We start from the raw sequence: 16409 nt of genomic DNA on the forward strand, positions 1-16409 counted from the left end.
CATTATATTGTATTTTTATGTATATTTACTAAAGCAGTGTTGTTTTCTTAATGTTTACTGAGTTCAAAAACAAAATTTGCAGTTTAATAGTGGTTCTTTACCTCTGGGACCTGGTTCAAATGCAGCCCAGACAGATGGAATGAATGGCCTGGATTTGCGGTCAGCAGCGCACGCTGTTCATTAAGCTTACAGCCGCCCACAGACTTTGTGGGCTTTTGCGTGGTAATTAGAGATCCATTTCAAAGCGTCTTCTACAGGGGATCTGGGTCCTGTGTGAATAGGACAGACAACAGCTTGTCTTTTCAACCAATCAGATTGAAGAATCCTTACTGAGGCATGCAGAATCTAAACCAGAGTTAGAATATTCATGTAAAATCATGTATAGAAAGCAAAATAAAAAGGGAAAGAAAATGGGTTTGAGAGAGATAAGAGACAAAGAAAAAGTAAACAGAAAAATTCATTTTTTTTAAATCTCCAATATTAAGGAATGAGACTCCACACTTGTGAAAGTAAATTTTCAGTGCCACAGAGGTTGTTTGGTAGTAATTAATACATATTATGCCAATAAATTCACTTATACTTGAATGGATAAGTCCTAACTTTTTCTGGCTTATTTAGTGGGTATCTAGTTCTTCATGTGTTTATCGCTGAGAGATTCGGCATTTATACCGGTGTAGCAAAGCTTGTGGAAGAGCAGGGAAACTCTGACATCAACATCCAGCTTTCCACGTTTAATTGTGCATGTGCGGAAGCTGGAAGTTGCTGTCCGATTTACTCCATAATAATAGATAGTAAGGGCCTATTTCCATTGATGGGGCGGGCATAGTTTTAAGGTGGTTGATGGAAGGTTTAGAGGGGATTTGAGGGGGGGGGGGGCCTTCTTTACGCAGAGGGTTGTGGGGATCTGGAACTCACTGCCTGGAAGAGTGGTGGATGCAAAAACCCTCACCACTTTTAAGAGATGGTTGGATGGGCACTTAAAGTGCCGTAACCTGCAGGGTTATGAACCCAGAGCTGGTAATTGAGATTAGACTGGATAACCTTTTGTTGGCCGGCACAGGTATAATAAGTATTGCAGGGAATCAAATACAGCCAGGGTGATCTGGACTAGTTTCGATCGCTTGGGTCGGAGAGGAATTTTCCCAGATTTCTTTCTCCCTAAATTGGCCTGGGTTTTTATGTTTTTTGCCTCTCCCAGGAGATCACATGGCTCCGGTTGGGGTGGATTGTAGAATGTTTCAGTGTAAGGGGTGTCGCAGTTGTGTGAGGCGGGCTGGGTGCTCTTTGCCTTTCCGCCATTGTTCATTGTTCATAGGTTTATATGTAACCTTCAGGACTGCTGACCGGGGGCCGTGTGGCTCTTTGTCGGCCAGGGTGGACATGATGGGCTGAAATGGCCTCCTTCTGTGCTGTAGATTTCTGTGTTTCTATAATAGTGAGCACAGATAGCCTCATCGTTATTCTTACTGCAAAATCCGAGCCAATATCTTCGACTGTTGATGTAAAGGTCTTGTGCAAGTCTATTGAAATTGATGATTTAGTGCCATTTCGGAGGCAGTTTTGTGTTTTCGGAACGGGTTCATAGTAGAAAACTACCCTTGATATAACACTGCGAATTGGGAATTGTACTCTGAGAAACACAAAATGGCTAGGGGGCTGAAAATTGATGCAGTAGGAAATGGTCTTCTGAAATATATTTTGAGGTAGTGTAGTGTTTTATTTTTCATCAAACCATGACATACTTAACCTGAGAGCACTTGATGCTGGCACTGAAGCCCTGATTTTAACCCTAATCGCAGGGCAGCATTGATGCCGTTCAACCCATGCAATTGCACGGAACCCCTAACCCCAGGCCTGTTGGGGACCTGAATGGGTCCAGTAACCGGCCGCCACTGGTCAGTCCTGGCAGGCTGAGCTTATCGGCCTAACAAACATCATTTCTGTATGGATGGTGCCCATAATCAGCGAAGTCAGGGATGGAATTAAGGCTGTGCAACCCATGCCCTGGTCCAAAGCAGATCCAGTCTCCAAACTGAATCTTTGCACGGAGCCCTGCAACACAGAACTCTGCCCGTGCCTACCCACCCGGCAAGAACTGGGAGGGTGAGTTGTTAAAAGCACAGTAATCTACTTACCACCCCAGACCTGCTGCAAGCTCCTTGATCACAAATTTGATGGAGCCACTGACTGAGATGGGAAATGCAACCGCTGGCAATTGGCAAGTGCTCGACCAATGTATTGAAATCGTGGCCCTGTGATGTCATTGGGACCCAGAAGTCTGAAGGCTAGGAAATATATGCCAGATGTACATGTTTTTATAATGGTGAATATCCTATTGCGCTGCTTACAGTAAGTCTAAGAATGTCCTGTTTTATAAAGGAGAAAATGAATCCAAATTGTAATAATAGTTGTTTAAAATGTTTCAACTTTCCTACTTTGGCACATAGTTTGGAGCTGCATCAGTCTTCCAGTTTTATATTATAAAATGAGTGAGAAATACTGAGCTGGAAATTGGGTGCATCATTTGGCAACGCATTGGAAAAATGGTTGTGCTTCATGCTTTGTTGCTCCATAACCTTTCTCAAAGTCCTTATTCTTTTACAAAACAAAGATACAGGTAGATGAAGAAATGTCGATGATTCTTAAGCTTGGCACTCAAGAACATGATGGATTCACTTTTGCCAGTTATTTTGTGGCACAAATCAACTACATTGTAAAGAGGAATTTTAGGTATTCCTGACGATGTTTTGATGTCTTGGGTTGTAGCTTCAGAGAAACTACTTGATACAAAATACTTTGCGATTAAAATTGAAAAGCAATGTTCACAGACAGATAGTGGTAATGGACAGTTGCCAATTTCTGGTTTTAAACTACTGCTGTTGAGTCTACCAGGAGCAAGTTCAGCAAAATGTGTTTTTTTTCATTTTTTATTGGTAGCTTTCTTGACCTTGGAGATGTGCTTGCTCATATTTCTGCAGGCCAAAGTAGTAAATAAATTGTTCTGTGCGCATTTTTAACTTACTAAGCTTCGTACAATTTCATAAATTTAGGTTAGTAGCTAAAATGAGAATGACTAACTTGAGCTAAATGGAACACGAAGAACAGAAGCAATTTTTTATGTGGGATTCAAAGGTGATTTATAAATGAAATACTCAGCACACGTACGAATCAAAGTGGGTAATGCAAACTTGGTAAAAGGTAGCCTTCCATTTTGTTTCTTTCACAGAATCACAAGTCTTTGTTTTTTTTTAAACTAGGCGAAGGAAACTCTGAAGACTTCTTGTACCCGAATGCAGCAGACAAGGATGTAACAAAACGGAAAAAAGGCTCTGCTAAAAGTAAAGTGAGTAATGGTCTCGGCAGGAAGTAAGGTGGTTTCAGAGAGCTGGAGACTGCCCTGCACAAGGAAATTTGGAGCTGGTTCCAAAAGGATTTGGAATGCCAACGAGCACAAGGAAAAGACTGTCTCTGAAATAATTGATTGTTTCAGTAGCCACGGGCTGGTGCTTGAAGACTAAGCAGTTTTGCTAGCAATTCATAGGCTTACATAACAGTAAAATGTTCCGACATTAGATCTTGCATTTTTTAAGGTATGACATAAGGAAGAAATGCTGGAAGCCTTTTCTGTACTTTTTTAAAAATAAGCTTTTGCAGGCAATTTGTTTTGAATTAATAAAACTGACTACAGCGTTAGCAAAACATTGACCTGTATTTAGTTTAGCAGGCAAAATTAGCAAACAATATTTAATAAAACACATGCTTTATGCACTTTCTGACTAGTATCTGCTGCAGCATTATCATCCTGTACATTTGCTGTGTATTAAAATCATACCCTTTTGCGCAAAGCATGCTTCAGTTGTACCTATTGATTGTACCAAATGCTGCTGTGACGGATTTCAATTTGCATTGACCGAAATTGCTTGGTTTATGAAGGCACAACCCTTGCCGACTGCTTAAATGGTTTTATAAGTTTAGTTCCAGATTGAATTTTTTTTCCCAAATAATTTCTTTTAATTCTTGAACGTCTCACCTATTTTTATCCAATTGATACAGGTAATATATACACAATAAAATTGAAAGAGGGATACAATGCAAATTAAATGCTGCTGTCCACTTCAATCCAGTTTAAAAGAGAAATTCTAGGTCAGTTTTGTGTGTGTTTTGTTCAATAATATATATATATATATATACCATTGACTCTATAATCTTATCACTATTTGGAAGAGAATGAAATACATTTTGTTGTTATCCTTTCTCCATCTTTTATAAGAGCAAGTCATGGATGAAGGTAACTTGCCAGCCCTGGTATAATGAGCAAAATGAGATCTCAAATTCTTCCTCCAAGAAGCATGGATTTCTCCTTTTTGTTTTTAAGTCAATCCTGTGGCCCATTTGTAATTTTCATATCAAGTGAATAATCCTGCAGAAAATTTGTGTGGTGAAATGCAGGACAATGCAGAATGTAGTTTTGATGCCACTGTTTGCAAAATAATTTCTGTCTGAAACCATGTGTACCTTTTTGAACCATTGGGTGGTATAGGACACCATCCAAAATGTAAACACTGTTCATCTGTTGCAGTATGCACAGTGTTACTTGTATAGTGAACCTGCCTATCATCATTTGAAACTTCTTAAGAAAACTGACTGTCTTTTCTCAGGAAAATGTTACATTTGTGATACTAACAAATAGACAGTGGTTCCAAATAAAACACTTGGGGAATAAAATATTCTCGTGATTTTTTAAAAAAATATATCAATGAATGATTTAAAGGTACCATTTGTGCTATGGGCGCAAGCTGTGCTGACCACAGACATTCCATTGTGTTTGAGTGGTTGTGCTGAATGTTAAAAAAGACTTGCTACAATTTAGCAGGGTGGCTATCATTGAGCTGTGCCGCCATCTCAAGCATGACCTTGAAGCAATACATACCACAGTGTAATGGATGGGACCGTGCACTATTTAGTGTGTTAAGTACATTACTAGTTGATCTGCCATGGCATTTCTCACAGTTTTGTAGTCTTATGGAAGTGGATCTTCTGGGGGAATGCTCTCAGTAATTGAGATGTTACATTGTCTTGGAGAAGGGTGCTAGGTTTATAAGATTTTAGGAGGGGATCTGAGCAGTTGTGAAAATTTGAGCGGTCGAGCTCACTTGGGGTAGAGACATGAGTTTTAAAGGGGTTGGAAAGACTGTGAATAATCGAGGGTGTACAGAGTTGCAAAAATGAACCAGTTTTGTTTTGGTCTGGTAATTGCTCCCTTTAAATCAGTCTTTTTAAAAAAATAAGAAATTTATTAAGACACCTGCAATCTCAACCCTATTTTGTTATATAAAAAAACAAAGTTTGTCCCTGGTAACACGTTTGATAAGAATTCCAAATGCCATTTTCATATAGAAGCAGACTTCGATTCATTCAATATGGATATGACGGTCTTATTTTTTATGAATGAGGCTGGCAGTAATTCATAATTAATGTCAACTAGGTCAAGAGCAAACAGTCCTGTGTATAGTTAACAACATAACATAAATAGGAGCAGTAGATCATAAGGCCCCTCGAGCCTGCTCCACCATTCAATAAGATCATGGCTGATCTGATCATGGACTCCACTTCCCTGCCCGCTCCCCATAACCCCTTATCCCCTTTAAGAAACTGTCTATTTCTGTCTTAAATTTATTTAATGTCCCAGCTTTCACAGCTCTCTGAGGCAGCGAATTCCACAGATTCACAACCCTCTAAGAGAAGAAATTTTTCCTCATCTCAGTTCTAAATGGGCAGCCCCTTATCCTAAGATCATGCCCTCTAGTTCTAGTTCTAGTCTCCCCCATCAGTGGAAACATCCTCTCTGCATCCACCTTGTCAAACCCCTTCATAATCTTATACGTTTCGATAAGATCACCTCTCATTCTTCTGAATTCCAATGAGTAGAAGCCCAACCTACTCAACCTTTCCTCATAAGTCAACCCACTCATTCCTGGGATCAACCTAGTGAACCTTCTCTGGACTGCCTCCACAGCAAGTATATCCTTTCGTAAATATGGAAACCAAAACTCCATGCAGTATTCCAGGTGTGGCCTCACCGGTACCTGTACAGTTGTAGCAAGACTTCCCTGCTTTTATACTCCATCCCCTTTGCAATAAAGGCCAAGATACCATTGGCCTTTCTGATCACTTGCTGTACCTGTATAGTTTCCTTTTGTGTTTCATGCACAAGTACCCCCAGGTCCTGCTGTACTGCAGCACCTTGCAATCTTTCTCCATTTAAATAATAACTTGCTTTTTTTCTGCCAAAGTGCATGACTTCACATTTTCTAACATTATACTCCCATCTGCCAAATTCTTGCCCACTCACTTAACCTATCTATGTCCTCCTGCAGCCTCTATGTCCTCCTCACACATTACCCTTCCTCCCATCTTTGTATCGTCAGCAAACTTGGCTACGTTACTCAGTCCCCTCTTCCAAGTCGCTAATATAGATTGTAAATAGTTGGGGTCCCAGCACTGATCCCTGCGGCACCCCACTCGTTACTGATTGCCAACCAGAAAATGAACCATTTATCCCGACTCTCTGTTTTCTGTTTGTCAGTCAATCTTCTATCCATGCTAATATTTTACTCCCAATCCTGTGAACTTTTATCTTGTGCAGAAACCTTTTGTGTGGCGCCTTGTCAAATGCCTTCTGGAAGTCCAAATACACCACATCCACTGGTTCCCCTTATCCACTCTGTTTGTTACATCCTCAAAGAATTCTAGCAAATTTGTCAAACATGACTTCCCCTTCATAAATCCATGCTGACTCTGCCTGACCAAATGTTGTTTTTCCCAATGTCCTGTTACTGCTTCTTTAATAATGGACTCCAACATTTTCCCAACCACAGATGTTAGGCTAACTGGTCTATAGTTTCCTGCTTTTGAATTGAACCATTTAAGACCTTCATTGAGGGGCAGGTAGCGTTTTAGACAGCTCCCACAACTTATATGCAGAAAAAAACTGCCATCTGTGGAGGTGCTATCCTTTCCTCTTGGACTCTCTGCTCCTTGGTAAATTCACCATCCATACTGGTACTGATATCTGGACTAGCTGACTTAAATCTCATGTCCCTTGATCTCAAGGATATTTTACATCTATGTGACATCTATATCTGGCTCATATAGCTTCAGTAAGTTTTCTCTGTTGAAATACATTTACAATTTTATAGCCACACCCTTCTACATCTGCACATTCTTCTACAGAAAGACTACTGCAGGAACTACGAAGAAAACTAGAACTAACCTAAAAACTGAAGACTGAGTTTCAATTTCCATCACATTGCATTTTTAATAGTTCCTTTAACTGATGACATTTTTTTGTTTTTCTAAGAGGTGGAGGGTTTTGGAGGAGAGGGAGATGGAGAGACGCGGAAGTTTAGAAAGAGAATGCCAGAGCTTGGGGCATAGACGGCTGATGGGACTGCCGCCAATGGTAGGTAAAAGGGATCTTGGTATGAGGCTCGAGTGTGGGGACACAAAGGTCTGGGAGGTTGTGGGGCCAGAGGAGGTTACACAGGGAGGGGCAAGGCCCTGAGGAGATTTGATCGACAACAATTTTAAATTTGAGGCATTGGTGGACTGGGAAACAGTGTAATTTGAGATGAGCTGAAGTTTATGGAGGGTGGATGATAGGAGGCTGGCCAGGAGAGCATTAGAATTGTCAAGTGGCGATAACAAAAACATGGAAGGTGGTTTTGTCAACAGACACACTGAGGCAGGAGCAGAGATGATCAATGTTACAGGGTTGCAAGTAAGTGATCTTTGTGATAAAAAGGATATGGGATCTCTAGCTTAGCACTGGGTCAAATAGTGGTGGCAAAGTGTCTGGTTCAGTCCAAGACAGTGGTTGAGGAGGAGGATGGAGTTTGTGATGGGGGCCAAAGACAATGGCTTTGGTTTTCCCGATGTTTAATTGGAGGAAATTGCAGCTAATTAAAAGACTGGTCAACCAAGCAATCTGACAACACAGAAGCAGAGGGGGTCATAAGGGATAGTGGAGAGGTCGAGCTGGGTGTTGTCAGTATACATGTGAAACGCAACCCCATGTCTTCGAATGATGTCAATAAATGGCAGCGTGTAGCTGAGGAAAAGGGGGGAAGTGGGGGGGGGGGGGGGGAGAACCAAGGATAGATCCTTGGGTGACACCAGAAATGGTGGCAGACTGGGAAGAGAAACCATTGCAGCTGTTGCTTTGGTTACAATTAGATAGGTCGAAGTGGAACCACTCAGCGGGACAATGGAGGAGAGGTGTTGGAGAACATTGGTGTGGTTGACGATGTCAAAGCCTGCAGAGGTTGAAAATGAGAAGTATAGTGCACCATACTTAGAGTCTAGTTACAGTCATAGAAATTGTCATTTATGACTTAATTATGTTTATTTCAGTGCTGTGATAGGGATGCATTTTGAATTGGAAAGATTCAAACATAGGGGGAAATTGGCATGCATTTGGAAGGCAACAACATGTTCAAGGATTTTGGAGAGGAAAGTGAGTTTAGATATGGTGTAGTATTTTTCCAGGACAGATGGGTTGTGGATGGGTTTGTTGAAGAGAGGGTGTTGTTGGTAATTTGGAAATGGAGAGGTACAGTACTCCATCTTATATATCCTTAATTTTCCTCCTCAATTTTATTGACCAATCGGTATTATAAGCATTTAGCCCTTCTAATAAGAACATAAAAAATAGGAACAAGAGTAAGCTATATGGCCCCTCGAGCCTGCTCCGCCATTCAATAAGATCATGGCTGATATGATCATGGACTCAGCTCCACTTCCCTGCCCACTCCCCATAACCCCTTATCCCCATATCATTTAAGAAACTGTCTCTTTCTGTCTTAAATTTATTCAATGTACCAGCTTCCACAGTTCTCTGAGGCAGCGAATTCCACAGATTTACAACTCAAAAGCAATTTCTCCTCATCTGTTTTAAATGGGTGGCAACTTATTCTAAGATCATGCCCTCTAGTTCTAGTCTCCCCCATCAGTGGAAACATCCTCTCCGCATCCAACTTGTCAAGTCCCCGCAGTCCCTTCTTCCAAGTCGTTAATTTAGATTGTAAATAGTTGCGGTCCCAGCACTGATCCCTGCGGCATCCCATTAGTTACTGATTGCCAGAATGAGCCATTTATCCCGACTCTCTGTTAGTTCGCCAATCCTCTATCCATGCTAATATATTACCCCCCAACCCCCAATTCTTGATGTCAATGACCTTACACAACCCTGTTGGTACTCCTGATAACTTCCAAATCAATGAAGCAGTGGCACCTTGACATGTCAGGTTGCTCATTTACTCCCTAGCTTCTCACATCTTTGCTAATAAAGGTTCGGATAAGGCAGATAGATGTATTTATGCCCGCCTTAATGAACCGCCTCCAGGCCTGTGGTCTGAATAGCTTGTTTTCTAATCCTGGAAGAAATGTTTTGTTTGTATAAGTCTCTGTGGTTTTGCATTAACCCCTTCCTTTACCAGCAATCTATCTGACTACTGACCATTTTGAGGACACATTTAAGACCATTCTTAGCAAATTTCTGCTACAACACCCAGTCTAAGTTGCTTTCCTCTCCGAGGAGGAGGAGACTGGTCCCTCATCTTTTGGCCACTGCCTGCTGTGTCACTCATCCTTTCTTTCCCACTCACCAGCTCAAAGACTTATACCCCAGGGGAAAAAGATTGTGGGAATAAGGAATTAGCACTGAGATTCGCAAAGCACAAAAGAATTGGAAAGATAGGGAGTGAAGAGACATCTATCTTGGATGAGGAGCCAGATCTTATGATCATGCTCTGAAAAGAAGTTTGATGAGCCAGGATGGTAGCCTCCTTTGAATCAAGATCCTCCTCGTGTGATTTGGATGTCTCTGCCTCAGCAGTAGCCAGGCCTTCCAGGTCAGTCCTTTTTAACTTGCAGAGTTGTGTAGGGCAGAGCATGCAACCACAATGTGAGAAGATCCACTCAGCGGCATACTGCAGTATGTCTCCAGATTTAGAAACATAGAAAATAGGTGCAGGAGTCGGCCATTCGGCCCTTCGAGCCTGCACCGCCATTCAATGAGTTCATGGCTGAACATGCGACTTCAGTACCCCATTCCTGCTTTCTCGCCATACCCCTTGATCCCCTTAGTAGTAAGGACTACATCTAACTCCTTTTTGAATATATTTAGTGAATTGGCCTCAACAACTTTCTGTGGTAGAGAATTCCACAGGTTCACCATTCTCTAGGTGAAGAAGTTTCTCCTCATCTCGGTCCTAAATGGCTTACCCCTTATCCTTAGACTGTGACCCCTGGTTCTGGACTTCCCCAACATTGGGAACATTCTTCCTGCATCTAACCTGTCTAAACCCGTCAATTTTAAACGTTTCTATGAGGTCCCCTCTCATTCTTCTGTACTCCAGTGAATACAAGCCCAGTTGATCCAGTCTTTCTTGATAGGTCAGTCCCGCCATCCCGGGAATCAGTCTGGTGAACCTTTGCTGCACTCCCTCAATAGCAAGAATGTCCTTTCTCAGGTTAGGAGACCAAAACTGTACACAATACTCCAGGTGTGGCCTCACCAAGGCCCTGTACAACTGTAGTAACACTTCCCTGCCCCTGTACTCAAATCCCCTCGCTATGAAGGCCAGCATGCCATTTGCTTTCTGAACCGCCTGCTGTACCTGCATGCCAACCTTCAATGACTGATGTGCCATGAAACCCAGGTCTCGTTGCACCTCCCCTTTTCCTAATCTGTCACCATTCAGCTAATAGTCTGTCTCTCTGTTTTTACCACCAAAGTGGATAACCTCACATTTATCCACATTATACTTCATCTGCCATGCATTTGCCCACTCACCTCACCTATCCAAGTCGCTCTGCAGCCTCATTGCATCCTCCTCGCAGCTCACACTGCCACCCAACTTAGTGTCATCCGCAAATTTGGAGATACTACATTTAATCCCCTCGTCTAAATCATTAATGTACAGTGTAAACAGCTGGGCCCCCAGCACAGAACCTTGCGGTACCCCACTAGTCACTGCCTGCCATTCTGAAAAGTCCCCATTTACTCCTACTCTTTGCTTCCTGTCTGACAACCAGTTCTCAATCCATGTCAGCACACTACCCCCAATCCCATGTGCTTTAACTTTGCACATTAATCTCTTGTGTGGGACCTTGTCGAAAGCCTTCTGAAAGTCCAAATATACCACATCAACTGGTTCTCCCTTGTTCACTCTACTGGAAACATCCTCAAAAAATTCCAGAAGATTTGTCAAGCATGATTTCTCTTTCACAAATCCATGCTGATTTGGACCTATCATGTCACCTCTTTCCAAATGCACTGCCATGACATCCTTAATAATTGATTCCATCATTTTACCCACTACTGATGTCAGGCTGACTGGTCTATAATTCCCTGTTTTCTCCCTCCTTTTTTAAAAAGTGGGGTTACATTGGCTACCCCTCCACTCGATAGGAACTGATCCAGAGTCAATGGAATGTTGGAAAATGACTGTCAATGCATCCGCTATTTCCAAGGCCACCTCCTTAAGTACTCTGGGATACAGTCCATCAGGCCCTGGGGATTTATCGGCCTTCAATCCCATCAATTTCCCCAACACAATTTCCCGACTAATAAAGATTTCCCTCAGTTCCTCCTTATTGGACCCTCTGACCCCTTTTATATCCGGAAGGTTGTTTGTGTCCTCCTTAGTGAATACCGAACCAAAGTACTTGTTCAATTAGTCCGCCATTTCTTTGTTCCCCGTTATGACTTCCCCTGATTCTGACTGCAGGGGACCTACGTTTGTCTTTACTAACCTTACATATCTATAGAAACTTTTGCAGTCCGTCTTAATGTTCCCTGCAAGCTTCTTCTTGTACTCCATTATCCCTGCTCTAATCAAACCCTTTGTCCTCCTCTGCTGAGTTCTAAATTTCTCCCAGTCCCTGGGTTCGCTGCTATTTCTGGCCAATTTGTATGCCACTTCCTTGGCTTTAATACTATCCCTGATTTCCCTTGATAGCCACGGTTGAGCCACCTTCCCTTTTTTATTTTTCTGCCAGACAGGTATATACATTTGTTGTAGTTCATCCATGCGGTCTCTAAATGTCTGTCATTGCCCATCCACAGTCAACCCCTTAAGTATCATTCGCCAATCTATCCTAGCCAATTCACGCCTCATACCTTCAAAGTTAGCCGCCTTTAAGTTCTGGACTATGGTCTCTGAATTAACTGTTTCATTCTCCATCCTAATGCAGAATTCCACCATATTATGGTCACTCTTCCCCAAGGGGCCTCGCACAACGAGATTGCTAATTAATCCTCTCTCATTACACAACACCCAGTCTAAGATGGCCTCCCCCCTAGTTGGTTCCTCGACATACTGGTCTAGAAAACCATCCCTTATGCACTCCAGGAAATCCTCCTCCACCGTATTGCTTCCAGTTTGGTTAGCCCAATCTATGTGCATATTAAAGTCACCCATTATAACTGCTGCACCCTTATTGTATGCACCCCTAATTTCCTGTTTGATGCCCTCCCCAACATCACTACTACTGTTTGGAGGTCTGTACACAACTCCCACTAACGTTTTTTGCCCTTTGGTGTTCTGCAGCTCTATCCATATAGATTCCACATCATCCAAGCTAATGTCCTTCCTAACTATTGCATTTATCTCCTCCTTAACCAGCAATGCTACTCCACCTCCTTTTCCTTTTATTCTATCCTTCCTGAATGTTGAATACCCCTGGATGTTGGGTTCCCAGTCCTGATCATCCTGGAGCCACGTCTCCGTAATCCCAATCACATCATATTTGTTAACATCTATTTGCACAGTTAATTCATCCACCTTATTACGGATACTCCTTGCATTAAGACACAAAGCCTTCAGGCTTGTTTTTTTAACACCCTTTGTCCTTTTAGAATTTTGCTGTACAGTGGCCCTTTTTGTTCTTTGCCTTGGGTTTCTCTGCCCTCCACTTTTCCTCATCTCCTTTCTGTCTTTTGCTTTTGTCTCCTTTTTGTTTCCCTCTGTCTCCCTGCATTGGTTCCCATCCCCCTGCCATATTAGTTTAACTCCTCCCCAACAGCACTAGCAAACACTCCCCCTAGGACATTGGTTCCGGTCCTGCCCAGGTGCAGACCGTCCGCTTTGTACTGGTTCCACCTCCCCCAGAACCGATTCCAATACCCCAGGAATTTGAATCCTTCCCTGCTGCACCACTGCTCAAGCCACGTATTCATCTACGCTGTCCTGCGATTCCTACTCTGACTAGCACGTGGCACTGGTAGCAATCCCGAGATTACTACTTTTGAGGTCCTACTTTTAATTTAGCTCCTAGCTCCTTAAATTCGTTTCGTAGGACCTCATCCCTTTTTTTAAACCTATGTCGTTGGTACCAATTTGCACCACGACAACTGGCTGTTCTCCCTCCCTTTTGAGAATGTCCTGCACCCGCTCCGAGACATCCTTGACCCTTGCACCAGGGAGGCAACATACCATCCTGGAGTCTCGGTTGCGGCTGCAGAAACGCCTATCTATTCCCCTTACAATTGAATCCTCTATCACTATCGCTCTCCCACTCTTTTTTTTCCTTCCCTCCTGTGCAACAGAGCCAGCCATGGTGCCATGAACTTGGCTGCTGCTGCCCTCCCCTGATGAGTCATCCCCCCCCCAACAGTACCCAAAGCAGTGTATCTGTTTTGCAGGGGGATGACCACAGGGGACCCCTGCACTACCTTCCTTGCACTGCTCTTCCTGCTGGTCTTCCATTCCCTATCTGGCTGTGGACCCTTTCCCTGCAGTACGACCAATTCGCTACACGTGCTACTCACGTCATTCTCAGCATCGTGGATGCTCCAGAGTGAATCCACCCTCAGCTATCAAGGAATCTTTCATTTACCACTCTGGTGGTTGAATATGATTATACAAATGCTCAGCTGCTTGAAGGAGAGTCATGAGCAAAGGGATCAAGGGATAGGCCGTGGTGCGTGGAATCCATCCAGACACCTGAATGTCTTCCCTGAATAGAGCTGGATGGCCAGACTGCTCTCATCCTGCTCATATTATGCCACATTTTCCTTTGTCTCCGCAGGACTCATTCTCATCCTCTTTCCTCAATGTGGCATAAGAGGAATTGTTATAAGGAAACCCACCGGCTCAAATTATATCCTTTATTATGGGCCCCAGCCCATCGAAAAATTACAGGTGAACAGAGAATGCCTCACTCTGGCAGTTTCAATGTTTCATCAGCAAGTGTCTCAGTGAAATGTTGATACAAGGTTTGCCCGTCATCAGTGTTTATAGTTTTTCTATTAGGAATATAGGAACGGGAGTAGATCATTTAGGCCCTCAAGCTTGTTCCGCCATTCAATGAGATCATGGCTGATCTGCGACCTAACTTCATATGGCCTTGGCCCCATATTTCTCAATACATTTGGTTAACAAAAAGCTATCAATCTCAGATTTAAAATTAACAATTGGTGCAGCATCAATTGCTATATGTGGAAAAGAGTTAGAAACTTCTACCACCCTTTGTGTGTAGAAGTGTTTCCTAATTTCACTCCTGAAAGGTCTCGTTCTAATTTTTAGATTATGGGCTAGAAATTGCAGTGGCTCACCGCCCGGTTTCTCGCCGATATTTGCCATTTTGGGCGATCACCGGGTCGGCGAGAAATTGCCTAGCTGAGTTACGCTGGCGGTTTCGAGATACCGCTGGGGAGCGGACCGCCAGCATGCACCATCCTCAGATCGCCCTGGCGTCATATTTGGCTCAGCAGTGACCCGTAGGCAAGTATTAAAAAAGCGCCCACGAGAATCAGCGGAGCTGAGTGGTAGATCTGCAAGAAAAAGGTTAGTAATTGTTTTTTTACTCATTATTTTAAAATTCTGTGCTGGTGATTTAAGTTAAGAGTACTGAGAATGTTTTTATGATTTTTTTATGTTCTGTTTTTAAAAAAAATATTTTTAGTGTTTTTCTCCTTCTCGGCCCAACCCGTAGCCTCGGGATAAATTTTTAGTGAATTTTTTCATTATCGCCCATTTTCTTTAAGAACCGTCCAATCGTCCCTAAATTCCACTTTTTTGCTGAGAATCAGGGTGCAACGCCCACTTTTTTCGCTGGGCGGATTTTTTTCTTTTTAGGAGGGAAGTTTTTGCTGGCGATAATCTTCGGAATCTTAGCGGTCTTTTGGGCGGCAATTGGGTGCTTGCGGGTTGTTAGGTTTCCTACGTCCCCTGGTCCTTGATTCCCCAACCAGCAGATATAGTTTCTCTCTATCTACCCTATCGGTTTCCCATAATATTTTCAAAACTTCGATCAGATCACCCCTTAACCTTCTAAATTCTAGAGAATACAACCCTAATTTGGGTAATCGCTCCTCGTAATTTAACCCTTCAAGTCCAGGTATCATTCCGGTAAACCTACACTGCACTCCTTCCAAGGCCAATATATCCTTGCTAAGGTGTGGTGCCTAGAACTGCTCACAGTACTGCAGATGTGGCCTAACCAGGACTTTGTATAGCTGTAGCATAAGTTCCTACCCCCTTGTATTCTAGTCCGCTAGATATAAAGGCCAGGATTCCATCAGCCATTTTGATTATTTTCTGTACTTCTTCATGACACTTTAATGATTATTGTGACAGTTTGACATGTTTTTCCATGATAAAAACATAACAGAAGAAGTATGGTTAATGTTTACAGATAATACAAGCTATTCACAAGACTTTTAATAATATATAGCTATAACTGGATTATTAGCCAATCGCCCATATCATTTGCATCACATAGATGCCACTCATACAGCCAAATTCACAGGGATCAGTAATTTGGGACACCACTTAAAAACGCAGATCTGACACCAATCATACTGAACATCAGCTGGAGTGCACAGCCAACATTATTAACTGAAAAGGAATTCAGGTGGCCTATTTGCTGCTTCTATTTCTAAGATGAGAAATGTTGTTAACAATCAAAGACCAGTAAACCCAGCTCTATGTATGTATCTGAGTACACCTGTGGATTTCATTGCCCTCACTTTTGATGCATACATTAGGGAGAAAGGAATAGAGGGGTACAGGGGCTGGATGGAAAGAGGTAATTGGAGAGTGAGGAGACTCTTGCGACGCATACACACCAGCACAGATCAGTTGGGTTGAATGGCCTATTTCTGTGCTGTAGATTCTATGCAGTATGTAATATTGAACAGCGGTGGAAAATGCCAGCATAATCTCACTTACACCAGTCTTAGATCTTCAATCATTCCTCAGGCCACAGCTTAGGATATTGGGTATTATTTTGGGATATAGGGTATTCGGATTTGGGCAGTTTTGGGTGCCCATCTTAAGATGTCAAGGCTATTTATTGAAAGGGTACAGGAGAGATTAATTAAGGTGATATTAGGAATGAGA

At 42.6% G+C, this 16409-nt stretch overlaps 2 protein-coding genes across 7 annotated transcripts in view; one reads left to right on the top strand and one right to left on the bottom strand.

Annotated features, from left to right (window-relative positions):
- Nucleotides 1-4725, top strand: part of LOC139276452 (phosphatidylserine synthase 1-like) — a 57136-nt gene extending 52411 nt beyond the window's left edge. The window contains exon 13 of the mRNA XM_070894463.1: nt 3258-4725. Within this exon, the coding sequence (XP_070750564.1) occupies nt 3258-3370 (113 nt within the window). The 3' untranslated portion in view covers nt 3371-4725. The remainder of the gene's footprint in view (nt 1-3257) is intronic.
- The window catches only part of mterf3 (mitochondrial transcription termination factor 3), a 133303-nt gene that overhangs the window by 105031 nt on the left and 11863 nt on the right, over nt 1-16409 (bottom strand). The window lies entirely within an intron of this gene.

Source organism: Pristiophorus japonicus, chromosome 1, assembly GCF_044704955.1.
Source record: "Pristiophorus japonicus isolate sPriJap1 chromosome 1, sPriJap1.hap1, whole genome shotgun sequence".
Classification (NCBI taxonomy): Eukaryota; Metazoa; Chordata; class Chondrichthyes; family Pristiophoridae; genus Pristiophorus; species Pristiophorus japonicus.